The sequence below is a fragment of the Mugil cephalus genome, chromosome 10, assembly GCF_022458985.1.
Source record: "Mugil cephalus isolate CIBA_MC_2020 chromosome 10, CIBA_Mcephalus_1.1, whole genome shotgun sequence".
In the NCBI taxonomy this organism is placed as follows: domain Eukaryota; kingdom Metazoa; phylum Chordata; class Actinopteri; order Mugiliformes; family Mugilidae; genus Mugil; species Mugil cephalus.
The window spans coordinates 7,063,977-7,091,622 of NC_061779.1; the positions used below are offsets into that span (position 1 = coordinate 7,063,977).

Sequence of the window (27,646 nt, forward strand, 5' to 3'; positions counted from 1 at the left end):
CGGTGATAGTTATACTTCTACGCACACCCTACACTTTGGCCTACACAAGTGGCCTAAGCTTTTGTAAGCATTTAGATTTTGGGACAAATGTCCTGCATACAACTATCATACAGCTGTATATTAGCTTTAAGCTAAATGAAATAGCAACAAGCTAGCTTTACTTCCAATTGTGGGTAACTGCAGTAAATAATATAGATTTTACAGCTCCTCATCAGTCAAACTGGACAATTTGAGTGCCAAAAACAAGTAATCACTCAGAAATGCATCAGTACTTCCAAAAAGTCACTGAGTTGAAAAATGATGTTTCATGGTGCAGTGAAAGACATCATCATGCTTCATTCGACGCCCACAGTGAACTCAAGACCTTGCTGAATACATTGCTGCATCACCTCTGCTGTGTAGTCTAAAGAAAAAAATTAGCTTTTTCACCCCCCACCCTACTAAACCTGGTCAATGATCAGGGAAAGTTTAAATCTCTGAGTAGTTTTGAAATTAGGGTCTTGACAAATTCAATTAATTAATACCCAATACCAGTGCAGCACAAACCCCAAGGTGATTTACCTGGAGATTGAGCGTGTTCTTTACATTCTTCAGACTGGAGAATGCTGCTCCCAAGCAATTTACACTGTTCTCCTGCTCCACCTCCTGGAGCTTTGTGCTGCCTGAAGCGTTTGTTCAAAGTTCTCAAAACTGTTAGGGCTAATCCTTTTGAGGATTCACGCAGATCAGCTGCACATTATCCATGACATCACGTATAGCTTGGCTGGGGAGGATCTCCATTATATAAAGCTGAGGGTGTTAAGAGGGACTTTACAACCTCTTAAGCATGTCTTTGCAATAAAAAGTTTACAAATGTCACACTAGTGCTTTAGGGAGATTTAGGAGTTTAGTAGAATAAGGCGTGACGAGACTGATTTTGGAGCTTGGCGTGGAGGAGCATTTCCATGGCCTTCTACTCCATGCTAGCTCATTGGTGTGCAAAGGCATTCACTGAAGAGAAGCATATGTACTATGAAACAAAGTTAGCTGAAGTTTCACAGTACAATCCAATGTGCTGTTGGTCTCTAAGGGGAACTGTGCAGGTCCATGCAAGCAGACCACAGGCAACTCTGGCTGTAATATAAGCAATATAGAAACTATATACAGACAACAGACTGTGTACTCTGCCAACTATGTACTATAAATATCAGCTTCAAACCAGTCTCCTACTCCAATTGAACAAACCACAGTCCAAAAAAAGGAAGAAAACTTCAACTAAATGTGTACACTATCATTTCTCAAAGACTGACTGATTGACAACAATGAATGTTATTGTCTCTAACCACATTTTGTACACAGCCACTCATGAATATGAATCTCTGTTGTGCCTCTCTCCACGTGGATAAACTGTATAACGTTATGAAACAAGGACCACAGCTGCTCAAAAAGCACCACTGTATTCTCCGGTTTCACCTTTTTGAAAAGTGGTATTCAAAGCAGATGTAAACAATAAACTGCCCTGTACTGTGAATTGTAGGATTGCAGCTAAACCACAGAGACCCGGAGCAGCGTAGCAGCGTTTCACAGGATTGGAATTAGACTTCTTTCCACACCAGCCACTGACTTCCCGAAAAAGCCATCTGATACGAAAGGTTTTTATTAGAAGCTCATATGAAACTTAGCTTCGCACCAAGAGGAGTGCCAAGGGGGAAACGGCTTGTTCTGCTAAAAACTTACAAAACCTGCACAGTGGTGAATATCTTGCACTATGTTTAGCTTTGTATTTTGTACTCTCTTGCCAATGACATCCTGTTACCTTTGGAAAAAGAGGCAGAAAAAGGCCATTGAGAGCTACCAAATCTTTTACACATGTTTAAATGTTACTTAAGAGACTAAGATTCTTTATGCTCTTAGTGATGGTGAAATCAAAATAGAAGATTATAGCTTCAGCCAGATGATGTACCGTGGTATCTCTGGAGATTAAAATATTGCATACATAAATATACTTCTGTAGTTAAATATGACCAATATCTGAACATGTATTAGCTTAATTTATAACCCAGAGGTTTATAATAATGTTAAATTGGCACCACAATTACATAAACCTGTGTTTACACCAGACATAACATTATGTGCCTCATCAGAGAATGGACATGGGGTTTCTGAGGATGACCTGTGGTGTCTGTAAACACAATGTTGTGTGTGTGTGGATCATTCCACACTCGATAAATTTGGGATCTAGTAAATTTGGAGGCCAGGTCTACACCTTGAGACTGTATCCTGCTGGGGATGACTGCTGCCATCAAGGGGTGTCATTGCTATGGGGTATGGGGTGACTGGTCTGGTCTGGGCGGGTGCTACGTGTCTAAGTAACATCTAAACGAATGTCAGGTCCAAAAGTTTCTCAGCAGAACGTTGTATTGTCACAACGTGGTCAACGGTATTCACTTCTCCTGACGTTGGTCAAAATGTTGTGGCTGAACAGTGTGTGTGTCACCATTGCCAATCAGCAGATGCACAATTGAAACAATTTGCCCAAAACTGCAAATAACTGGAGTGCGGATGCAGCGTTAGTTGATAAAAAATAGTGATTTATTTCTTATTTCTTTCATAAAAGTACTGTCAAATAACATCATACATTTCCAAAAAATAAATATTCTATATCTTGAGTATAAAAAAAAGAAAATCTTTTTCTAAAATCTATCTTCGGACCGCAGAAAAACAACCTTTCATGGATTTCTCTGGTGCTCCTGCCGGATGGAAATATTGCTTTCATTTGCACAACGAGGGACGTTTGAATACACCTTAAGAGTCTGTCGTGGTTACTAAAAAGACAACCATACAGTCACATAAGATTGAAAAAATATGTATATATATAAATATATATATATATAATAAGTACAATAAGTACAGGCAATATATTTATAGAAATACAGTATACCAATAATTATCATTCATCTTGTATGCCAATATTCTTCATCGAGGAAGACTGAAAACCACGTGTGGTATCATTAACCTTATAATTGAATGAGATATCATGTGTCAGGAGTGAATGCACAAACTCTAACTCCCAAACATACAGAAAGCTTTCACAAATAGAACCTTTGTCCAGTCTTGGGAGTAGCACAATTAAAATAAAAAAAACATCATTTCGTTTGTGCAATAAATACAATTTCATGAAATGAAAAGTTACATATACAAAAATACATTTCTAATTGTGCTGTATACTTATAATTTGTAATTTTGCATTGAACTTAAGCAATCCAATTTTCTTAACTGCCATCTTGAAAAAAATAACTATTTATTATGGATTTATTTTTGGGCACTTCTGAAACTACCTCTGGTAAGTACTGTAAAAAAAAGAAGAAAAAAAGCAGTGAACCCAAAGGTTAAAATGGGGGTCAGAGACTGTTGCACAATAAACTGACTGAACCAGCATGTCAGGATTTGCAGGCAAGGAACCAGGAGATAAAAGCCGCCAGCGCTGTGACTTACATGCACGAATGACGGCTTCAGAAAAACACAGAAAGCACGTAGCAATGAGCGAATTATGCCCCGGTGCTTCTACTGAATGGTGGCAGCAAACGCAGATACACGTACAAATATCAAACATAGCATAGCACATTTAGTCGCCAAAGTAAACACAAATGGTGAGAATCACCAAATAAGAAACTTCAATCTGATGGGAGAGACCTGTTTAAGATTAGGTATATCAGAATGCAGGAAGTTGCCTAAACCAAACATGTGCCTCACAAATCACTCATTCAGAAACATCCCAGAAGGGCCACTGGTGTATTATTCCAGTGCCTTAAAGAAACAGAGGGTGCAGAGGTATGAGGAACAAACAAAAGAGGACGTCTGCATCGAGTGAAAAGAAAAGACCGAGGGACACTCTAATCCCAACCATTATAGGTGGCCTACCCCCCCCTTTTTAAATTTGTTGAATACTGTGGAACAGTAGACTTTTATTAAGTGCACAGAAGCAGGTGTAAACAGGTAACTGTTCAACTAAACATTAACTGCCGGTTAGTTGTGATAAGGTACTGTGTACTGTACTGTGCATCCCCATCACAAATCCTGACTCGACACACAAGAGGTATCGTGGGAACCGGAGCAAACCCCGGCTGTGTCGCATGGACTTGGTCCTTCTAACAGTCTGGCCTTTGTACAAACAGGCGGGGTTTGGCATGATGGACACAACTAAAACATCGACAATAAGGCATTTGGCAGTCACAACAATAACGTCCAGGGCCGTCCCTCGATCTGTTGGTACGTGAGGATGGAGCATTGTTTATGCTGGTGGTGGTTGTTGTTACAAAAAAAGATTTTTACTTTTTTTTTTTTTAAATCAGGACTCTAAACAATTGCTTGATTTGCCTGTGCAGCGATGGCAACAGCAGATTATTTCTTGAAGGGATTTTGACTCCTTCAGGTTTTCACATCTTCCTGTTGCCATACTCACAGGAGCTGGGTTTAAGTTGGTTCTGCTGTGTTTGCAGAAAAAAAACAAAACTATGGTTTCTTTTCTTGATTTCTTGCTTTCATCTTAGGATTTCACAACCATTGTTCAAAAATCCCTGCAGCTGAATGGCTTACTGATGATCCGTGGCCCCAGTGCTACCAGCGTTACTGCGTGGGTGCTTTATCTGATCATATTGGAAAATGGGCCAGTAGATAAGAAGACATTTTTCACTTTTGACGCTTATCTGACTAAACTGCAACCTGAGATTCAACCATTCCTTTTCCTTTGCAAAAAAAAAAAAAAAAGCTTGGCTCTGCACTTCACAATATTCTAGGAAGCAGCAGAATTAACACTAGGCAACAACATGCAAACCATCGCAAATCTTAGAACTATTTTAACAACTATTACTGTCTGGTTCTTTCCTATGACAGAAAACTGTATGAGCCCAATAAGTGTCCCACATTTTGACTTGTCCTACCCGGTGACCGGGGCCTTTGCTGCGCTCTTTAAAACCTCTCACTTCAACTCAAATGGCACTTTCTCAACAGAACATATTCATCAATTACTTTGGTTCTACCTTCTGTTAAATATGTTGTCTTTCAATTCATATAATTCTATTTTGAAAGCTGCTTTGTTGATAAAATTTATTTTTATTATATGCAAGCTCGGCCTCCATTCTTCTTGCCTGACACGTATTTTATAGCTACTTATACATGGATTTCTAGTATGTACAGAATTCTGTGAAAGTGTTCAACCTGGAAAAAATTAAAAAAATTAAAAAAAATAAAGTGACCCGTTATCTTTATGTTTTTCTATTGGCTGAACTGGGATAGAGTGTGAATTTATCTATTTAAAACCTTAGGCCAGTTGACTATTTAAAAAATGTTAATTTCAAACTTGAAATATTAACAATCAACCATGAGCTTTGCACAAAGTCATTAAAAAATATTCAATAGTTGCCTGGATAAAAAAAAAAAAAATAATAATAAAGACAACAAAGAACAACAAAAACAGATGTACAGTAGATATAAAATGCATAGGGTGGATTCGGCTTTCACTCCGTCTAAAAGTTGTTTTCATTTTTGGATCCGTTCCATGAACAAATGAACAGAGTTTTGCAGTATGGGCCTGTTGCACGCTCGTAAAAACACAATATGTTAAACATATATTCAACAACTGATCGAGAAAGAGGAAACAGTAGTTGACACCAGTTCATGCTCGCTGCTCTCGCTCATCGCGGTTTCAAAGAGCAGTCATAGAAGCACGCAAAGCCAGCTGAAGCTACTCAGCATAATCTGACGTTTGGGGTCCGAGGTGAACGATGCAGGTCGAAGGGTGGCTTTTTTTTTTCTTTTCTTTTTTTTTTTTGTCTTTTAAAAAAAGCTGAGAAATGGCAAAGCTCTCAGTGATGCCCCGCCCCTCCCCGTTCAGGTGAAGTTAACCCTTTGCTTTCCCAACTTCCTCCTCAAAGAATCCACCTTAGGAGATGATAATGAACTGATCATCCATTCAGTCGACATAAGTGAACATGAACGAACCTCTTCCAGATGCAGTAACCGGATTCATAGGAGACGGCATCGAGAGAAAAATAATTTTCAGTCTTGCTGGCCAATAGCTGGAGACATTTTTGAGCTTTTTACTCAAAAATTTTCTTTTTTTTCTTTCTTTTTTTTGTACAAAATCCAAATGTTCAAAAAGTGAGTGCAGATGCAGTTACTCTGCCTACGACTTTCTACTGTGACTGATGGCGCCTTGCCAAGCTTTTTTTTTTTTTTTTTCCACTGTCACAGGGACACAATCTTGGGTCCGTCTTGTAAATCTGGGAAAGATTTAGTGATGTTCACAAATCAGGACTGAATGTTCTTGTTTCGGTGTGGATTTTTTCGACTCTCCCCGCAGCTCGGGGGAGATATTACAACTAATCCCTAATCCGTGTCAACAGGGACAACTTCACTCCGCCGGCTTCTCCTCAGCTTTCGGGCTGTAAGTCTTTCTTCCTCCCTTTCCTCCAATGGGAAACACCACAGTCTGAAAAAAAGAAAGGAAAGGAAACTCAGGTTTATTTCTCAGTTCTAAGGTTGTGGTGCAGGTTTTATTTATTTCAGGCCAAAACTAACCATTTCTCAGAATTCAAGCTAACCGTCATCTGACTCAAGGTTCATCAACACTGATTTATTTCTTAACATTCTTGCGTAATAGCATCTTTTCCCCACTGATAAGGATAGATTAAATTACAGGCTGTTCTTTTATTATTTTTATGTTTTTTTATTTGTCTTAGCGTCACTGTAGAGTCATATACCAGCCCCATAATCCCTCATAAGTGACAAAACAAACTCACAGCTGATGCTATCTGGTGTATTTTGGCTACATTTACAGAGTTTTAAATGCATCATCAGGAACAGATAAGGGAGAGGTGAATTGTGAGAAGGTTGAGACGTCTAGTTTTTCTACACTGAAGATCCTCTTGCTCCTCTTCTTTTAATTGTTCCACACATCAGAACAAAAACCATTTGTGGGTGCTGCTTTTAGCCACTACGCTCTTATGTTATTTTACAGTTTTATATTCTCTAATTTTTACTTACTTGTTTTTTATTTCCATCTTAATTGTATTCTATATTTATTATGTTTTTATATTTTATCATATCAATTTTATATTTTCATTTATTTATTCTTATTAATTTTTTGATGCTGATCTTTTATTATTTTAACTTATCCTTTTTACAGTGTGCATTAGTCTCCATGTCCTTTTTGTTATTGTTTGTTCCACATATATATATGTCCTTCACTCAGTCTGAATGTTGCTATATCAATAAAATTTGACTAATTGATGATTGATGATGTCATTTTCACAAAAGGAGAAAAGTCAGACACGACTGCGAAGCAGGAACAGGAACGATTTTTGAAAGTCTAATTCTGTGACACTGTTTGTTTGAGGAATGCAGCAAACCTTGTAGGCTCCAGATGTGAGGGCCTCACTACTGTATGCTGTCACATCTTATGACTTATGATGATAGATTGCTCCGTGTGTGTAATTAAGCCCATGCGCCCATTAGTGAAAGTCCTGGTTTACAGTATTTCACACATGCACGCTTTCCTCAGCTGTGCCACGGTCGCCGGTGTTTAGCAGCAATGCCACAATCCATGCAGATTTGACATTATTTGTTTTTTTTCCACATATATTTCTAGGAAAGCTTGGAGCCATAGTACTAGTGAGGTCAAGGAGGTCTCCCCCATATGAACAAGCCTATGTTTCTTCCCAGAGCTTTATACATAATTTAACTAACCACTTGCCATTCACATGACGTCTAACCCACATATTCATGACCACAAGAAGCTCACATAACTCACCTAACTGGATAAAATTAAATCATGACTTCAGACAAAGTCGGAGATAAGTTTAATGAGAAGCTTTTCCTGCCATAATGGCTTTAATTGAGAAAGCTCCTCTCAGCCTTTATACGCCCCTTACATCAACATTTTTTGCAAATTGACACGAAATGTTTCTGGATCAGTTTCCAGGTTCAATCACAGCGATGAGCTGAACACAAAGAGACCTGGTCAGTATATGAATTATGAGGCAGCGTACCGCAAACTACTTAACAGTCAATATATTGACTGTCTGGGGCCAATAAACATGGACATCAAAGACCACCTGTCAAGGAACATAAAGATTATGCAGCGCGACTAATTCCCTCCCAATTGTGTATTACACAGTATATTAAAGTTTAAAGCTTAGAACCGGTTCTCAGGCAACCAGCGAGAAACCGAAGAAAGTTACTGATCTAGGTCCATCACCTCAAATGTCAGATTTACACTTGAACATCGCAAAGAAACATGACAATGACCAAGTTTTAGAGACTTCGGACAGAGCTGCAATACACATTTCCCCTTCTTCTTCCTCTGTCCAGCGAGCCACCCTCTATACACAGGTCTAGCATAACATTATGACCACCTTGCTAATATTGTGAAGGTCTCCCTTGTGCCTCTAAAACATTTGCGACTCGTCAGAGAATGGACATGGACAGTCCGAGGGTGTCCTGTGTTGTGTGGCAAAGGATGTTGATAGTGGGGGGTCTTTGGGTCCTGTGGGTTGAGGGGATGGGCCTCTGGGGATCATCCCACAGGTACTCATACTTAAATTGGGATCTAGTGAATTTGGAAGCCAGGTCAAGACCTTGTGCTGTTTTTTTTTTTTTGTTGTTGTTGTTGTTGTTCCTAAACTGTTTTTGTGTTTGTGTCAGGTTGCATCATCCTGCTGGGAATGGGGTGGGGGTGGTCTGGTCCAAAACTTTCCCAGAAGAACACTGAACTGCCACAAAATATTTACGTCTCCTGTCCGTGGTTTTAATGTTGTGGCTGATCTCCAAAGAGTTTATTCCTTTTTAGGCCAAAGCTTACCAGTTTTTCTGCAAAGCTAATTGTCGTCTGGCTCCACTGATTCGTTTTTTTTTAACATTCTTGCATAATAGCATCTTTTCCCTACTACTACTGTGACTGTTTAGATTAGATGAGGGTGGATTATATTACAGCTGGGTTTTTTCTTCTCTTTGAAAAACACATCTTCGTGCTTTAGATTTGTCTTACAGCCAATGTAGAGTCATATACCACTCCCTCATGATTGACAAAACAAACTCACAGCTGATGCTGGTGCAGATTGGCTGTATTTACAGCGTTTTAAACACATTGTCAGGGGAGAGGTGGATTGTGAGATGGTTGAGACTTCTAGCTTTCCCAAAAAGACATATCCCGCCTTTCACAAAAGGAGAAAAATCAGCGTCGAATGCAAAGCGAGCACAGGAAAAATATTTTTACAAGCACCTTTCCAATCCCCACCAGAGTATTTGGTACCTAACACATACGTGAGCTTTTGGAAATATCGCAACCCTGTCGCCGACATGACAATGAAAAGTGGCACTGTTTGTTTGAGGAATGCAGCAAAGTTGTGGGTTCCAGATGTGAGGGCCTCAGTCACTGCATGCTGTCACATCCTTACGATGACAGATTACCCTGTGTGTGAATGGGATCTAGTGAATTTGGAGGCCATGCTGTTTTCATGTTTGTTTTTTTAAGTTGCTCTTTAAGTGTTTTTGGGTGCCTGTCTCAGGCTGCATCCTGCTGGGGATGACTGCTACCATCGGGGGGTCGGTCTGGTCTGGGTGGAGTCTAAGTAACATCCACACAAATGCCAGGTCCAGAGGTTTCCCAGCAAAACATTGGATTGTCACAACATCACTTCTCCTCTCAGTGGTTATAATGTTGTGGCTGATTGGTGAATATCGCAATAATTAAAAAAAAAAAAAAAAAATGGCTTCATAACTGCTCTTCTGAAATACTACGTCCTCCTTTACAGTCTCCTATATGACCAGCGTGTGACGGTTTAACTGAAGCAGAGGTTCAAACAGGATGTGAATTTTCTTTAACGTTATTAACATATTAGCAGCGCCGCAGCTGCAGTGATCTAAAAATAGGGCGAAACTTTATTTAGTACTTAAATGACTCCCTCCAACAAGTACACTTCGAAGTACACAAGTTAGAATCGCAAACAAAATTAGTTTCACTTGGGATGTTCCTGCAGGAGAAAATTTCCCACTGCCACTAGTTACTTGGATGCATAAGACAGAAATTAAAAGGTAGTTTCAGAGGTCAGCTTCCTACTTCAATCTTTGCTACAGGGGTTTGATGAAAGACCACATGAAACGTATGCTACTTTCTAGAGGAATGCGATCACATGAGTTCAGTCCCATCAGTGTGTGGGCCTCTCGGACACGAAATGAGCGTGGCCGCAACACCGAGGGGAACGTCTTGAGGATGACCAGAGCAGCATAACCAGATGCCGCCATTACCAAAAACCAGAAAAAAAATAAAAAATACAGGGAATTAGAAATTGGCCAAACTATAAAAGCTGCAAACTGCACAGGATCAATGTTGACTCATTAGACACTCATTACATTTTAAAGCTGCGTCTCGCTCGACTGACTGTTAAAGTGTAATTGCCTGTTAAAACAGCTCTTTCAGTTATTCTCCAGTGCTCTTTACACCACTGTATCTCCTTTCAAGCCACTGCGTAAATGTTTTTTCACTGCATTTTCAGAATTTCACGCTATAATCCATTCTCGCTTCTCTGTTTCGTGATGTATTGGCAGAGTACTGCAAGGTTTTCGTGGAACGAGCAATAAAATTTTTTTCATTTAATACTTTGAGGAAAGAAAATTAATGCGAGCGTAAGCCATCTTTAAGTCTTCCAATCAGGTTTAAGTTAGAATTAGGGCTGGAATGAGTTATGATGCTGACAAGTATGTGTGTGTGTGTGTGTGTATGTGTGGTCCGTGCATGCACCTGTGTTGTAGTAAGAATTCAAATATCTGTGATGAATGCTGCTCATTCATAGGACTTCGGGAATTTTTGGAGGCGTGCAAAATTTGTTGGCAAACTCTCAAGCACAACCCAGGAGATCCCAAAGGTCGGTGGATGCTTTGATCAGGAGCGGGAGACATCACAACAGTGTAGGACTAAGAACTCTTGGTGCATACGGTCTTGACTATCAACTACATTTCATTTCTTTCATATAGATCCTGAGTGACAAATTTCAGTATTTTGCAGTTTTACAAATGATTTAACCCTACATGAGAAAGATTGTGCCAGATTGAGCAACTCATGGCATTAATTATATAATGTCATCTGTAAATCATCTGCTTGGTGTGATTTATGAGTGTGCATGGATTCCAATGGCACTGGAACGCTAGTCATCATTGGAGACGTCAAACAAAGCAAAAGCAGCTGGATTTATTCTTCCTGAAGACAAAACTAAAGACAGAACAACCCATAAACACGCATGTTTATTATTATGACATATCAGGCCAAACCGAAAAGGGGTCGCATTAACCATATCGCCACCTAGTGTGGAGGAGGAGGAGGATGACATATTCCCGTCAGCTACTCGATATTCTCCGTTGCATGTAAACTGGGACAATGACTGCATTCACAGAGGCGAATTTCAAACATAGCTCAATTAAGCTGTGCATGTAAACGCACTGACTGTGTGTTTTGTGTGGTACACTCACAGTCTTGCTGAGCTTCCGTGCTGGCGAAGCACTCGCTGAAGAGGCAAAACATGGTGCGACACAAGTTGTCCAAGAGAGACTTTGGAGAAGCAAATCGCCAGCTGGACTCCGGCACCCTGTCTGGCTCCTCTGTTAAAGAATCCCATATGTCCTGGATCACGTCTGGAAGTTCCTGATGGAACGCCTTGACAAACACACACACACACACACACGTGAGGGTGGCTAGGTGCGGGCAAATTAAACAATGAATAACAAGGTCAACTAGAAAGCGCTTGTGATTATCGTTAACTTCTTTTTTACGCAGTTTACGGCAACACAGGGCAGAGCCCCAATTAAACAACGTGTGAGCTCACAACATTTTGAGCATATGCTTTCTTGCATCACTTTTATAGTCTCATGTTGTCTATGAATGACACTGCAGCCAACTCTACGGTTTTTCTCATCTCAAAATGAGAAAACAAAAGTTTACCTTAAAAGTGTCAAATAATAGAACTTAAAATCTAACCTATTGCCATTCAGATTGATTAGTGATGAAGTCATCATGCTTGGATGAAATATATGCATTCACGGGGGGATGTGTTTAAGTTATTCAGAGGAAACCCATTTTATTGCAAACACAGCCAAATTAGATAAAGAGAGCAAGACATCTCATCCACTCTGATTAGTTCAGACTCTTCAGTTTTGATGCCTGATAGGACAAGTGACAAGGACACTGGTCTAAAGTGAATAAACTGGATCGGGACATTTTGGCCAAACAGCAGCACAGATGAGTCACAATCAGAAAGAAAATCTAGCAGACATATCCAGCACTCGTTCCCTCACATACATACATAAACATCTGAGTGAATCATCAATGGAGGCATTAAATTCACCTTCACTGAATTTTTGTTTGTCCACAAACAGAGGAGTCATTCCCAATATTAACAGACAGGCTCCATTTGTCATTAGCTATTAATACGAAGATGAAACTCTGTCTTACCTCAGCGGGATGCGACTGCACGAAGACTCCCTCCACATCCCTGAAGCGCCGCTCCAGCTCGACTGTGTACGGACGCGAAGGATGTCGCTCCGGCATGACCCGGATGATCTGAAATTTCAAATTTGCCTTCAGTTTCATGGCAGCAATAAAGTGCGATCAAAGAACGTAGTCGACTAGAAGTGCTGGACGAGTAGCGACAAGTTTATCATCTCAGTAACAGAATCCATATGCGTGTAAAAAAATTTTAAAAAATGAGGCCTCAAACGTGGTGGTAGAACAACTGATTCAGAACAGTGATTTACTTTTAAAATAAACCCTGAACTGCTGGACACAACACAAAGAGGCCCAATGAGCTAGAACCGGTGTAAATGCTATCAGCTTTTTGCTCCAAGAAGGAAAACAACATGACTCTCATCTGGGAATATCCCAGTTGAAAAGAAATAATATTATTCCAAAATTTAAAGATTTTAATTTCTGTCCCACTCTTTTTTTTTTTTAATTTTTTTACCCCTGAACTGAATCCAGCATGTCATTGAAATACTTAACCTTACTGACACTAGGACTGATGTGTTGCAGAAACTCTTAGCTCTGAAAACCACTCAGTGTTTGGTTACACGTGCATACACAGAGAGAATCTACCAGAACAAGAGGGGCTAGACAGAAAAACCAAAGTTCAGTCAGCTGTGTTTCTTCATAGGAGAGACCATTATGTAAATCTAGACCATGCAGCATTAATCTTGGGTATCTAGGCTCTGACTATTGTCACTCTCCAAAAGGCAAAATCAGTTCAACTGAGCAGGGAGTATGTTTAGCTTTCATTTCTCCTGCTTTGGTGGTAAATGCTTTTCCCGGCAAAAGGAGAAAACCTAGGTGACCCAAGCGTGCAGAGTTTTTGTGAAACACATGAGTGCAGCAAAAAAAAGAAAAAAAGAAAAAAGAAAAAGACTGTTAAAATGTTAGCTGTGCAAACAGCGTCTGTAACTTTAGCCGTAGATGTGAAATAAGTAGAAACGGTTTTATTGAGCCAATAAGCTGTGTGGATTTTTGTAAATCATTAACCATGTGAACACCAGCCTTTACGTCACTCTTAAAAAATGGACTTGCAGTGTGTAACCTTCTACATGCAGGTCGTAAGAGAAGTGGGGAGAAAATCCTTGAAGGATTTAACTGCGGAGTTCCTCAGTTGATAGAACCAAAGTACCCCAAGGGAAAGCTAGGCTGAGAGTCTACAGGTACTTCTCTGAGGCAGAGGTGGGGCTGTAAGGTGGCCGGCATGTGTAGGCAAGCTCCAAAAGAATGAGAAAGCAACTGATGACTTCAGTACATAGCTACAATTAGAAGGGTGTGTGTTGGATACTGTATGTGGGTCACGTTGGATCGCTTTAACAAGCTGGCAGATTCAACTCAGCAGGTAGTCATGAGCACTATGAGCATGTATTTAATGCAACGGATTTCGGGGGCCCGAGGGGCTAAGAGAGTTGGGAGTGCACTAGCTCAACCTCAGGTGAGCAGCAGCAATGGTGTTTTTACGGCAGCTTTCAAAGAAAACAAAAAGATCAGTCAGATCAACCGCTACCGAGTAATCCTACCTTTTTTAAAATGCCTTGGTTGACTTGAAACCACAGCCTCTGGAGCACCAGCTCTTCCAACCCCTCCACACTTGAGTTCTGATGAAGGGAAGAGGGAAACATGTGCATTTTGACAACTTATCAACAAACACCACCAAACTGGAAATGAAGTGCACAGAGTGAAAATGTGAAAGGTTGTGGAGGAGCATGAGACATACAGTACTGTGCACGTTTTGTGTGCAAAAATGCTGTAAAACTGAGAATGCTTTCAAAAATGGAAGTGTTATGTTATTTTCATCAATTAACAAAATGTAGCGAATGAAGAGGAGAGAAATCTAAATCAAATCAATATTTGGAGGGACCACCCTTTGCCTTCAAGACAGCTTCAATTCTTCGAGGTCCACTTGCACACAGTTTTTGAAGGTACTCGTCTGGTAGGTTGTTCCAAACATCTTGGAGAACTAACCACAGATCTTCTGTGGATGTAGGCTTCCTTCGATCTCTTCAGACACGCCCGATGACGTTGAGATCGGGGCTCGGTGGGGGCCATGACATCACTTCCAGGATTTCTTGTGCTTCTTTACGCTGAAGATAGTTTTTAATGACCTTAGCTGTGTGTTTGGAGTCTTTATCATGCTGCAGAATAAATTAAACACCTCCCTGATGGGACTGTATGATAGATAAATATCTTCTTGTATATCTCAGCATTGAGGACACCATTAATCCTGACCAGATACCCAACTCAATTTGCAGAAATGCAGCCTCAGACTTGCAAGGAGCCTCCACCATGCTTCACTGTTGCCTCCTGACACTCTTCAACTTTTCAATAAAGACACTTCAGGGCCAGACTTCTCAGAGTAGATGGGTGTACCTGGGTCCCACTGGTTTCTGCCAGTTCTGAGGTGATGACTCTGTTGGACATCTTCCAATAACAAAGGGAAATAAGTTTGAGGTGTTTTTCATCTGCTGAAACTAAGTTTCCTTGGCCGACCACTGCATCTATGATCTCACAAAATCCCTGACTTTGGGATAGTAACACCAAATGTTGATGTGATTTAGATTTTTCTTTTTCGCATTTCTTTGCATTTTGTAAATTGATAAAAACGTTTGCACAGTACTGTATCTTCATGGAGTCACGAATCTCCTTCAAAGTGTTCGCTGACAGGGACAGAGTCAATGAATCAAGGTTTAACAGGAAAAGAGAGGGTCTCTTGACGTACCATTCTGCTGATATTTGACAATTTAAAGATTTCCCTTTGATGAACCCTGATGGTGTAGTTGATGGGGAAGTTGTGTTTCTGTAACGCAAAGAAAAAAACACAGAGACACATAATGTAGCATATACATTTCACTAATCAAAGCTTGGCTTCATGTCTCTAAGGAACTGGATGAGAAAAAAACTAAAATCCTGCTAACCACTTAAAAGCCATAAATATTCATATAGCTCTATTAATGATGAAGTCTCCGTGTTCCTCGATCACTGTGTTCCCATGTTCTGTCAAAAGTGAACTCATAGCAGCAGCATTTCCATCGTGTACATACACATTTTAATGATGATAATCATAATACTGCTGCTGCACTGGAGAAACAAGCCCTGATTTTATTGCTTTGGACAATTATTATCTCTGAGTGACACCGCAAAGAGGAGGAAGCCCTTATTTAACTTCTGCTTGAGGACTACAGCTCCCTAACAGAAAGTCATGTGTACATAGCTATAAAAAAGCCAAGTTATGGGAATTGTAAGAACAAGTGTTTTAGGACATTTAGGACATTTCTTGTACTAAAACTGATAACTGTGAGACTAAATGAGGGCAAGACCCCTTAAAAAAAAACCCTAATGTGGAAAATCCCTTGCTCTTATCAGTTTTGATGAATAGGGTCAGGGATAAGTAGTTCTAGCAAGAAATGACTGACTTCAGCAAGTCCCAGAGGATGCACAAAACAAATTTACAGGAAAATATTTCCTTTTTAAATGCTAATATTTGTCTCTGAGGGTCAGGAATGTTGCTTTCATCCACTTCTACCTCCCCAGATGTCCCAGACATCAGGCCCACTTTCCTCTTTTCCACACGACGCTTGCAAACATGCCATCATTCTCTCACCATGTACCGTCGCCTGTGGCTGAGGCTGTCGTTGAGCGTCTTCAAGGGTGTGCACATGCTGGCTGGGGTCATCAGAACAGGGCTGATCAGAAACAGGCCTATAAAAAGAAGAGTGACGGCACATTGGATGTGATTTTCTTTACAGAGTGCTGTACATGTCACAGGATGCACAGATATGCGAGTGTACATGAGTCTGTGTACAGGATTTTTTTGTGTTTCCAGTCTGATTTAAGAACAACCAAGTTAAACCAGAGCCTGTGTAGGTACCAGATCGCCTCTGGGAGCATCCAAGTCCCTCCAGGTCCGAGCAATGAAGCCCATGCGGAAGCGCAAAAAACTGCAGTTCATGGAGTGGCCACATGAGGCTCAAAAAGGGAGCAAATCCCCATAGACCCCCATGTTAAAAAGCCCAACATTACAACAACATTAAACATGTTTACAGCCTGGTACAAAAAATGGATTTGGTCTCAATGGTTTATTTCACTAATCATGACAACTGTACGGGAGGTGATTTTTTTTATGTAACTCATTCATTTATTTTTTTTATTAAGGTTTAAAATTCTGCGTTCCCACTTTCAGTGACCGGTGGTAGCCTGGGCTAACGGGTAGCAGAGAGTTGAGTGGGCGGATCTTAACATCTGACACGACCCCCCACGTCCATAAATATTCCATATTTGGAATATCTGCACGTGGATGGAGTAAAGCTCATCCAACATGGCGACCACAGGCTCCGCCCACTTTGGGCTTCATTTTCGAGGTTCAGAATCGAGTGGGTGACGCCACAATGGCTTTGTCCAAAGTACATACAGTCAGTGTGTTTTAGTGGTTAGTGGTTGTTGTCGAAGCAGAGCAACTCAGCGGTTTTGTGTTGTCTTTGTATTCTTTGGATACAATGATGTTGTATTATTATTTCCTATTTTTAAAAACTTTTGAAATCTTTTGATGCCTACCATATGAATGCACTGTCTTTTGTGAAAATTTAAAAATGATAAATAAAAAACTGTTGAGCTATCTCTTCCAAATATATAGTAATAAATAAATTAAACTCGTGTTGTCTAACCACGAGCCAAATTCTGTCCTGTGAAAGAAATAGTTTAATGATAAAAAATAACTAAAAAATGATAGATAACTGTTCCAATGGCATTTTGCTGAACAGTTGAACACACTGTGTGAGGGAAGCTGCAATGAGCACTAAAAGTCAAAAGTCAAGTGTGTGACTGGGAACGCAGGTTAGACAACCATACACACCACTTTAGACACTGTCGTTTGTTTACATTTTTGTATCTAGTAGTTGGTTCCCATTTCTTTCCAAACAACACTGTGCAGACGTCGAAAGATTTATGACCCCCTCTGATGTGGCCTTCCTAACAGACGTAAATATTGCACAATCTGAAACGTAATCATCTTGAGTCATTTAAAATTCTTTACTGAACACTTTTGTTGTGTTTAAACATCCATCTTAATTTCTAACCTCCACCCGTCTAATGCCAGGGTCAGACCTTTGGAAAAGCTCACTCGTCATACCTATAGATCCCAGGGGGAGAACTCCAGGGAAAAAAAAAAACTTATAGCTTGACCTGAAAGCTCCCGGAAAGGAGTGGAATTTACAAATGGTCCAGGAGTTCAGAGAGCAGTCCACACCATTTAGGTCATTTGTCTAAAACTTGTCTGATCTGAGCTCACCATCAGTCTTCACCTGTTTCACCTGTATTCTGTGTGTCTCCTTACATATACCATATGCAGGACTTAAGGTATTCCAGCGTGTGGCGTTTGATCGTGATAAAAAAAAAAAAAAAAGATTAACATTTAGAAAAAAATAATGTAGATGCGGGATATTCTCAGGTTCGAGCACTCAATCGAATTCGCCTGCAAATGGAATGAGAGTAACGCAGCTCTCCAAACTAACATGACTAGCCAATCAGAAGTAGGGTGGGGGTGGGTCTTGGAAATAGTTGAGATCCAGCTGCAACTGATTCTGCAGAAATTGTTGCTTCCAAAATAAACAACAAAAAAACAGCTGCTGTATATATTTCAATGTGACAATATGCCAACTTTTTTTTTTTTTTTTTTTTTGACGAGCCGGAATCTGGAATTTCCGAGTTTTTGTGAAGGCATCATCTAAGCCGGTGTTTTGTCATCAAAGTCACCTGTTGGAAAGATGGAGAGTAAATTCATGAAGCTAGGAAAATGTGAAGTTGAATTAAAGGATTAAATTGCTAATAGAATAATTCCTCAAATTAATTAGCTTGAACCCCCACCCCCTTCCCTCCAGAAAAAAAGTTGAGGCTGCAGGGGACAGGGCGCCCTGCTTTTCTATTAGATACATCTAGTGGGGGCTCAAAGAAAAAAAGGTTGGGAACCACTGGTCTAAATAACAAGGGGAAGCTGATCTCACTTGTAATGGAACGCCTGTAATAGTATTTTTGGTACTGAATGACCCAGAAAATTTCGAAACACACTACTTGTTTAAGGGAGTCGGTAGGTAGAAAATTATTGCCAATTCCTAGCCAACAGGACCCTCGCAGTACAGATTATGTCCACAAACTGTGTGCACTAGAGAAACGTAAAACGAATGAGAGCACCGAGAGTGTATAACTAAAACCTTAAGACATGATAGCTACATGATAATCCCTTCACAGTGTTTAGTTCAACACATTTGCATGTCAACATCTGCCCAGCCCATTATTCGTGGAAAACCAGTCTTGGAAAGTTGTGCTGCAACCAAGACGTGTCAGTTAACCAAACATGCATTTGCAAAGTCATCCTCCAAGTCTTTTCTATTGCAAAACATCATTTGAAAACACTTGAGATAAATCGGAAGTCTTATCTTTGCAAGGAGAGCTCTAGAAGCCAACAAACACAAATATGAGTTCAGTGCTTTCTGCTTGGAGCTTGCAGGCTGTCACAAAAGTGTAACATTGGCAACTGGATCGGCGGAATCATCAGAGTTGTTTAGATTTCGTGATTATGCGTTGTAAAGATCACTTGCCATGTGGTGACTTTTACCATTCTGATGAAGATCTGGTTATACGCCCCTCTGCACAACAATAATTAAACCCTTGTCCCGGGTTGTCACTATGGTTACGGCATACCTGTGTTTGAGGCTATGAAAGAGGAGGTTATCACATAATGTCATGTCATGAGTCACGTTTCAAGTTCTGTCATGTTTGTACGCTCAACCTTCAACTCCGACCACCTCTCTAAGGCCATAACAACACCACTCGGCTCTACAGCATTACTGTCCCACTTTAATTAAACAGGCATGTAATAGGCGGTTTAGGCTTCCGGTAACTACGTGCCACCGCTTCATATTTTCAGCTACTTCTCCGTCGCCGCTATTATGGAATTGATTGTTTCAGATCAATACCTGATGAAACACATCAAGGAAAGGTCAGCTGAGCACAGCCGGACATAGGTCCCGCACTACTGTGCACTATATTCATGCTGCTCATCACTGAATTATCCCACATCATGTCACCTCAAATAGGGATACAGCTCCAGGTCCAGTCTAAGTGTTCGCTTTAGAAATCAAATCTAAGCCATGTCCTGTCTCAGCGCTCCAGCTCTTTTGTTGTGCATCAGAAACAACCAACTGCAGCACATTCGACAAATAAAGGCATGTGCAGATGGCTCATTACACGGTCTGCTGTGTGTTAACACTGTGTGTATCCTTTGCATCAATCTTAACCAGTGTATGGAAATAGGCACTTGGAAACCGTCAGTCAGCGCAGCTCTCGTGGGAGTGAAGATGCATGACATTTGTTTTGTTCTGTCCAGTGCGAGGTTTTGAATCCCAGCCAAGCAAAGTACTAAAGCCCACCTCATATTAACAGGCCAGACCACAATTTTACAATATGAATGTGTAATCTTTTAAATGTACGAGTGTGACGGGGTGTTTTTTTTCTCTCTCCCTTACAAATCTGGGCTAGCATGTGATTTCACATCATTTAGCTGTGAGTCTTTTAGAGTCAGTCAACCCTACAAGTGTTCTGTTGCCTGCAGGAGTTCAGGAGGCGTTTTTGTAATATGTTCAGCTGTCACAAAGGCAACAAATTCATGACTCATAGGGGCCTCCTGAGAACTAAGAATGACACACGGTTAACCCTACTCTTAAAGAGCAGTAAACTAATTGAATAATAACGATGTGATAACTACCACTGCATCTTATGAACAAATGCAGCTGTGAAGACACTGCAACATCATAAACACTCCTCTCACCCTCGTGCATGACAAACACATTCAGATTAATTACACAGGAGCTTGATTAGAATTCAAATAAAGCGTGTGGTGCGCCTTGCAAAGCTGCCGCTAGCTGAACCGCTGTAGGCAGCTTTTCAAGTGATGAATGTTTGCGTGTAATACAATATGGACACACAGGGTCTCAGTGAAGACTTCCCAGAGCGAAGCTTGCTCCCTTCACCCTGAGGCTTCATGTGGTGCAATAACAATGATCTGAAGCTCCAAGAAAACAAGTGAAGTGAAGTGAACTCTCCATGAGTGTCTCTGACCTGGAGCTGCATGTTTCAGATCTGATGAGCTGAAAGTTTCTCTTCTGTGCAATGATTATCGCTTACAGGAGGGGTCTTCAATGTTTTTCATGCCAAGGTTCCCCCAAACTTATAGAAAGATTACGTAGGAAACCCCTACCCTACCTACTATATGTGTTCTATATTAAACTCGGCCTAGTGCTATTTATAAATACACATTATTATTATCATTTTGCATTCAGTATTAAGCTATTCAAATATAACACTTATTCAATACAGCAATTATTTCAAACATGTTTACGGCCGTGCAACTGCCAAAAGAAAATAATTGGCAGATTCAAGTTATAATTTTAAACACACAGTTTTCCACTCCACTACCAAGTTATTATGCACAATTCTCCCTTCACACCAGACAACACAACTTACCAGTAATATAACTACTATCATCAGTGACATCAGTTGAACACCGGCTTTATCCATGTTCTGCATGTATTTATTCATCTACCTTGTTCAATCCTCCTTTCTTCGGCCCCATCTCCATCTGTTACTGTCCCTTTAGCCAGGCAGCCTGATGCAGATGGACCTCCCAGACCCCCCCCCCCGTTTAGATATTGGATTTAACAGAAAAGCTTTCACTACTACCACCACCACTCCGGGTCGATGCCTGAAAACTGACTCTGAGGTTAATCTGCTGCTGCCACTCACTTCTCCCACAGAGAGGGGAGTGAAAGTCCTGCTCACACCATCTGGAATTATTTCAATGCTAAGAGCACATAAGAGCGCTTTCAGGCCCACAAAACAAAACTGTCTCTGTCCTTGGACGTGTAAATATTGGGAATCAGTCGTCTGGTAACTGATCCCACTCTAAATGACTGTTATTTTGAAGGGTCACACGTGGCCTTCACCCGCAGACATTTCTCATCATGTAGATTTCTTGCATTAAACTGACAGGTTGTCACGGTGGCCCTTCCACTGCAGTGAAATATGCCCTTATGTATTAACTGGCATGCCAACCCAAAACACGAGGAAATGGCTGTGACTTTATGTTTGTGTGAGACTTAATGGGTTCCTTTACAGTGATCACAACGCGTTTTTATTTATTTTTATTTTATTTTACTGAGTGTTGAGCGAAAGATTAGTTTTACTCGGCTGGATCAGATTAGGTCGTGAACACAGCTGTTAGTCAAAACAGTTTTTTTTTCTTGGTGTGACAGCTGAAGCAGATAAGAACACCATGCAACCAGCGGGTGTTAGCCAGAAACACTGACGGGATGTAAATATGGATAATGCATCGTCGCTTTCTTGAATTGGCTAAACTCAAAGAAGACTTTGGAGCCAGAGTCTGCGCAGTACGGGTCTGAGAGCGGAGACGCTGCAGAGCTGCAATATCGATGACCCGCCCACACTTCCTCCAGACTCACTTTCCTTTAATTGATACTGCGCTCTGCTCTACCTCCACCACTTAGTGGGAAATGTCAGATTAAACACTGTACTTCAGTGTCTGCGATAAATGGTCAGATCAGAACTTTATGACAGCCATTCTGACCTCTATCATTTACATACATGGATTCGTGTGTCCGAACAATTCCACCTTATCTGATAGATTACAGCGTTCATAACATGGACCAGAGACTCTGCTTCCGCTACATTCACCTGCATGCACTTCCACATCCTTTATTCTGACCTAATGCCAAGATTTGAAACATCCCGTTAACATTTGTACTTTCTTCAGGCTCCTATGGTCCTATCGCTCCGTCTTTTTTTTTTACTCTAGGGCACTTTTATATTCTATATAAAAGTGCCCTAGAAAGTGCCCTATATATGTCAACCACTTTGTTAATAGTTCAGAGACAGGAAGATGATTTCAGAGCTCAACGTGTACATTTAAAAGGTTCCAGGTGGCCAGTGGCATCCTGTCATTTTAATCAGGTGTAAAATCTGCCTGAAACCGGAGTTGTCATTCAGGCTTTTAAAATAAACTGCGGGTAAGTGGACTATATATGTTTTGATTTGGCCGTGTGCCAAGTAGTAAAACACCACCTGGGGGGGTCAACGCGAAGCTCATAAAACTACTATATATGAACCTTTAAACACACATGTTTCAACTCAGCGTTTGTTAGCGTACTAATATAATAACCATGTTCCATTTATTTATTAACTATTTTAAGGAAGTAGTATCTCAAAATGATTAAATGGTCAAGGGTCACTCATTTCCGTCTCCCTGCACAACTCTATCTCCTTAGTGCCTTCTCTGCAGGTTAAACATTCTGCGCTCTGTACTTTAAAATAAGAAAATAGTAATTTTTGATTTAAGTAATCTTTTAATTAGGATTACATTTTTCGCGATATGAAGAAAATGCATTGTGCGAGACGATCGTTCAGTGCAGTAAGTTTAGCGTCTGTTTTTATTCACTCACATTTTCATACACTTTAAATCAAGAGACGCCATCTTTCATTTTACTGAGTCTCCACCTCCGCCTCTTTGATCTCCACTTTAGCTCGATAACCAACTCACTAACACGCTGTACACACTGTAAATCAATAAGGAGCCAATCATGTGTAGTCAATGAAACCAGAGTTGTCCATCAAATTGCTTGCAATGTCCAAGAACTCCAGTTGTATATTGAATCTGAACTCTGAAGCGGCATATCCTAAAAGGAAATACTTTCCTCGAACATGAATACACTGTAAAGACATACAATAAAAGGTCACGGTCTCGAAAATGTTTCAGTAGACACAAACTGATTAAAGCAACAGCCTGTTTCCCAATTTTTAGCGACACATCCTGTGTAACTATAACAAAACCACGAGCACTTCAGCGGGTTAGCGCAGAAATGTACCATCAGTGTGTAATTTCTTCATTGCTTGGCTAATGTATCACAGGCTGCCCTTCTCCTTAAGTACCCCCCGAGTTATAGAAAAATGCAAATGTAAACACAGCAGTGACCAGTTTAAAAAAAAAAAAGCCTGTCTCTGGACGTGCAAAACTCAGTGAGTTACAATGCATCAAGTACGACTACCTGCAGGTGGTCCCATTATGCTAAGCACAAAGTCTGTGAACCATTTCTAGAAACTGTGAGAAATCAAGATACAAGATTTTATTGCATGGGTTCACATTTTTTCTAGTGTGTCTGAAAAAACGGGCTGCCCAGAAACACATGGTTGAAGGTGAGCTCTGCTGAAGGGGATGGCGCCTCAGAAACACGTTGTGTATTAACACTGTATAATGTGAATGTAATAGATACCATGTTTCTGGATTACTGGATTAGCAACAACCTGGATCTTACTTGTCCATCAGCACAGGAATTCAGGAAACACATAACCAAAAATCTGGGTGAGGGCCCAGTGAGACTGAAAAACAAAGATGAGCCAGTAGGAGGAAGAACACAAAAACGTATTTTTAGTGTTTTTGCTCACACCATCTACAAATTCACATCTTCACCTATCCTTGTAACTTTCTGCAAATTGTGTACACAGATGATTTTTTTCACAGAAAAGATATATTTTTAGATTTCTTACCTCCCAGCAGGCAGACTGAGTTGCACAGTAGAACCATACTCTTTGGCTTAAGTCCTCAGTAACACTGGGTTTTAAACTCAGCGGTGTGTATATTCGCTAATACACACACAAGACGTGCATACACTGCTGAAAGTCTTTTGCGTGCTGAAAGTCTCTGGCGCGTGCGTTTGGTGCGATGACAGCGTCTCCCTCCTTCAGGTCTTCATTGCACTGTTCTGCATCTCTCAGAGAGACAGAGTAAGAGCTTCCTGCTGCTCACAGTCTGACAAGAGGGGAAAAAAAAACACGGTCAGCCACAGAGCAGATGAAACAAAAGAGGGAAATCTGACTAAGAATCACACGCAGACAAATGTGATAAATTCAGGCAATGGCCATGATGGGAACAACTTCAAAAAGTCTCAAACAATTCCTGGATGTTTTTCCATATTTTGTTGCATAGCCTCTCTGGTGTAGATGGATGGGTGGGTGGATGAATGGATACGTTATTTATCCTGAGGGAAATGTCCAGTAGCTTTATGACATATAATAATAATAATAATAATTCAGTTGGTTCCTCACAGGGAGGCGTTGTAGAGTGGATAATTACGCACGCATTGTGTATGTACAATTTTGCTTCATCTCACACTCCAAAAGCTGTACTTTTCCCCCATTCTTTATTTTTTAACGTGGAATATCTTTTTCTTTCTCTTCTTTGCAGCATTATTTCCAAGGACCTCCGCGATTATCTTAAAAGTTCGCTTTGTGTTTCAGCACCGCAGCTCACGCTGCTGGATTTATCAGCAGTTCTCACACAAAGAACGGCAGCTACGGCTACCGCTGTGCATCCCCAAGATAAAAAAAAATCGATCAACAGTTTGCACTCAACTCTAGATCTGCTGTCCGCCCATTGTGTGTGCACACGATTTAATGCCCCTTAAAAGTATCGTTGCAAATACCTCTGAGCGCCAAGCGCAACAAACTGATCCGGGGTTGCATAGATTTAGCTTTAGCGGAATAGCTCGTGCGCCTTTACGCACGCGGATGGCTCCAACGCAGAGCAAAAACTCACTAGTTTCAGGTGGCTCTCCTCTACCCCCGGGCACTGTTACAAACGTTACGAGAACTTCGGGCACTTCGCTTTATTTTGATTTCATCACGTGTTAGCATTGGCACACAGTCTGTCTGTGAGCTGCTCATTCGTTGTTGAACAATCGCCCTCTTATCGCATGCACAGTTGTCCAGTGTCCAACGAACATGACATTTATAACCCGTTAATGGTGAAAATAAGCAACAACATCCGCCCCACGGGTTACACAGTAGAATCTTTCCTACAATGATTGCATTGGCTAGACTCTATCTACTATATGGCTCTGGCCTAGATGCCAGCACAACACACCTAAAGAACCCATGTTTGCCTTTTTAGATAAACTCTTATCAAGTCAGAGCACAGGCTGTTGGGTTTATTTACATGTTCAGTCATCCATCGAAGGCACTAGGTCATCATATCTTAGACATCCAGGATCCAGAAGGCCCATGTCCATTCCCTGATGAGTCACAAGGGAGACCTACACAATATTAGGAAGGTGCTCATACTGTTATGGCTAGTCAATGTATATTCTGTAAATTCGATTACTCACAGACTGATTTGTGGATCAATAGTTTTATCGTCTGCGTGACACCAAATTCTGTCTGTGATGCAGTCTTTTGCCATTTTTTTCATTTATTTGTTCAGAAATCAGCACTCTGGATTCAGAAATTCAGTGAAACTAATTAGAGGAACAGACAGGTGCATGCATAAATACAATTGAAAAAAAAGAAGAAAAACGCACACACCCTTTTTCAACCATACGAAACCAGTACAGTGCTTGATATACACCATCTATACCCCACGTTGCCTCTGACTGTTACTCTACGACTAATAATACCAGTAACTGCAAATCCTGAATCCATGCAGTGAGATAAATCTGCCACTGAATGAAATTACCCACTAGTCATGTTGCTGCCGTCGGCATCTGGTTCAATTAAGAACTAAATAGCTGTAATTATGGGGCAGGCTGCAAGACCTTTTTTTACACACTGATCAGCCACAACATTAAAACCACTGTCAGGAGAAGTAAAGAACACTGACCATCTTGTGACAACTCAATGATACTCCTTGATGTCAGCAGCCATCCCCAAGAGGATGCAGCCTGACACAGACACAGAAACGGTTTAGGAACAACTAAAAATAAAAAAAATAATAAAAAATAAGAGATGAAAAAACGGCAGAAGGTGTTGACCTGGCCTCCAAGTTCACGAAATTCCAAACAGATTATCTGTGGGATGATCTACAGAGGCCCCTCCCCTCAACCCATAGGACCGAAAGGCCCCTACAACAGATAAATTAAACCTTTCATCTGAAGATAACACACATGCAAGGGATTAAAATTCACTCTGTGGGGTATAGGAGTGTCAAGTAGGGTGGGTGCTGAGGTGAGGACCCAAGTGCAGGACTAAAGATGAGCCCGGGTTTCAAACAAAAAGTATTTAATGAAAACAAACAAAAATCCAACAGAAAGCGTTGCAGACAAGCAGGTAAAGAAGAAAAAGAAAAGAATCCTGACATGGAGCAAAAAAACAAGGAACGTGCCATGAAGACGAAGAACGTGAACGAGGTAACATTACCAACCCCAAAAATGAGGAAGCACTGTATAATATTCTCGATCTAGACAGTTGTCGAGTTTTTATGTGTGCACAGCAAATTGAGAAGAGTTGAATTCTTGGTGTGAACATACACTAGTAGAGTTAATTATACTCTGGGTGGAGTTAATCCATTATAATTAACTCTCAGTCGATAAATAGTTGTTGTTAAAACCAATCTTCTTACTCTAAATTCTGATCCTGAACACCTCAAGTGTTGACACCTTTTAAGTGTTATGGGGGTAACACTTGTGTAGTTAAGAAATAGTCCTCTGAGAGAGTTAATTGCTAACACTACATAAAAGTGTTAAAAAAAAAAAAACACTTGTAGGTGTTAGGCAGTGTGTTAAATTTAACACATTTAACTAAGTGTAAAGGTACCAACACTCGAAAAAAGTGTTAAATTAACCCTGAGGTGTGGACCCATATAGACACTTTAAAGTATTAAGATCAACTCATACAGTGTTAATTTGGGTATGCTGATTTTACTGCGTGTCTGTCTCATTTTAGAGACAGAGAAAAAACACTGAAGGACAAACAACGAGTTCTGACTAAAGGTGACTGTGACGTGCTGAGGCGTAGAACTAAATTCCCTAAAATGGTCTTATCTGTGAGGGAAACATATTCCTGGAACAAGTTACCACCACACATTCGTAACTGCAACAATCACTTACTTTTTTAAACAAAAAATCTCAAAAACTGGTTAAAAATAAATCAGACATGTACTCAGATAGCCTTCTTGGGCCATTAATGTGTTTTTTTTATAATTGTGGGTCAAATGTTTTGTCATAACCTTAGCATTTGTGCTAAGTCACATTCACACTGATGACT

At 40.5% G+C, this 27,646-nt stretch overlaps 1 protein-coding gene across 1 annotated transcript in view; it reads right to left on the minus strand.

The window, feature by feature from the left end:
- Positions 1-2,549: 2,549 nt before the first annotated feature.
- il34 (interleukin 34) overlaps positions 2,550-27,646 on the minus strand; it is a 33,564-nt gene continuing 8,467 nt past the window's right edge. Inside the window, 8 exon segments of the mRNA XM_047596800.1 lie at positions 2,550-6,439; positions 6,441-6,469; positions 11,503-11,686; positions 12,482-12,589; positions 14,071-14,148; positions 15,270-15,347; positions 16,152-16,249; positions 24,158-24,419. Of these exon segments, the coding sequence (XP_047452756.1) occupies positions 6,392-6,439; positions 6,441-6,469; positions 11,503-11,686; positions 12,482-12,589; positions 14,071-14,148; positions 15,270-15,347; positions 16,152-16,249; positions 24,158-24,194 (660 nt within the window). The 5' untranslated portion in view covers positions 24,195-24,419 and the 3' untranslated portion in view covers positions 2,550-6,391.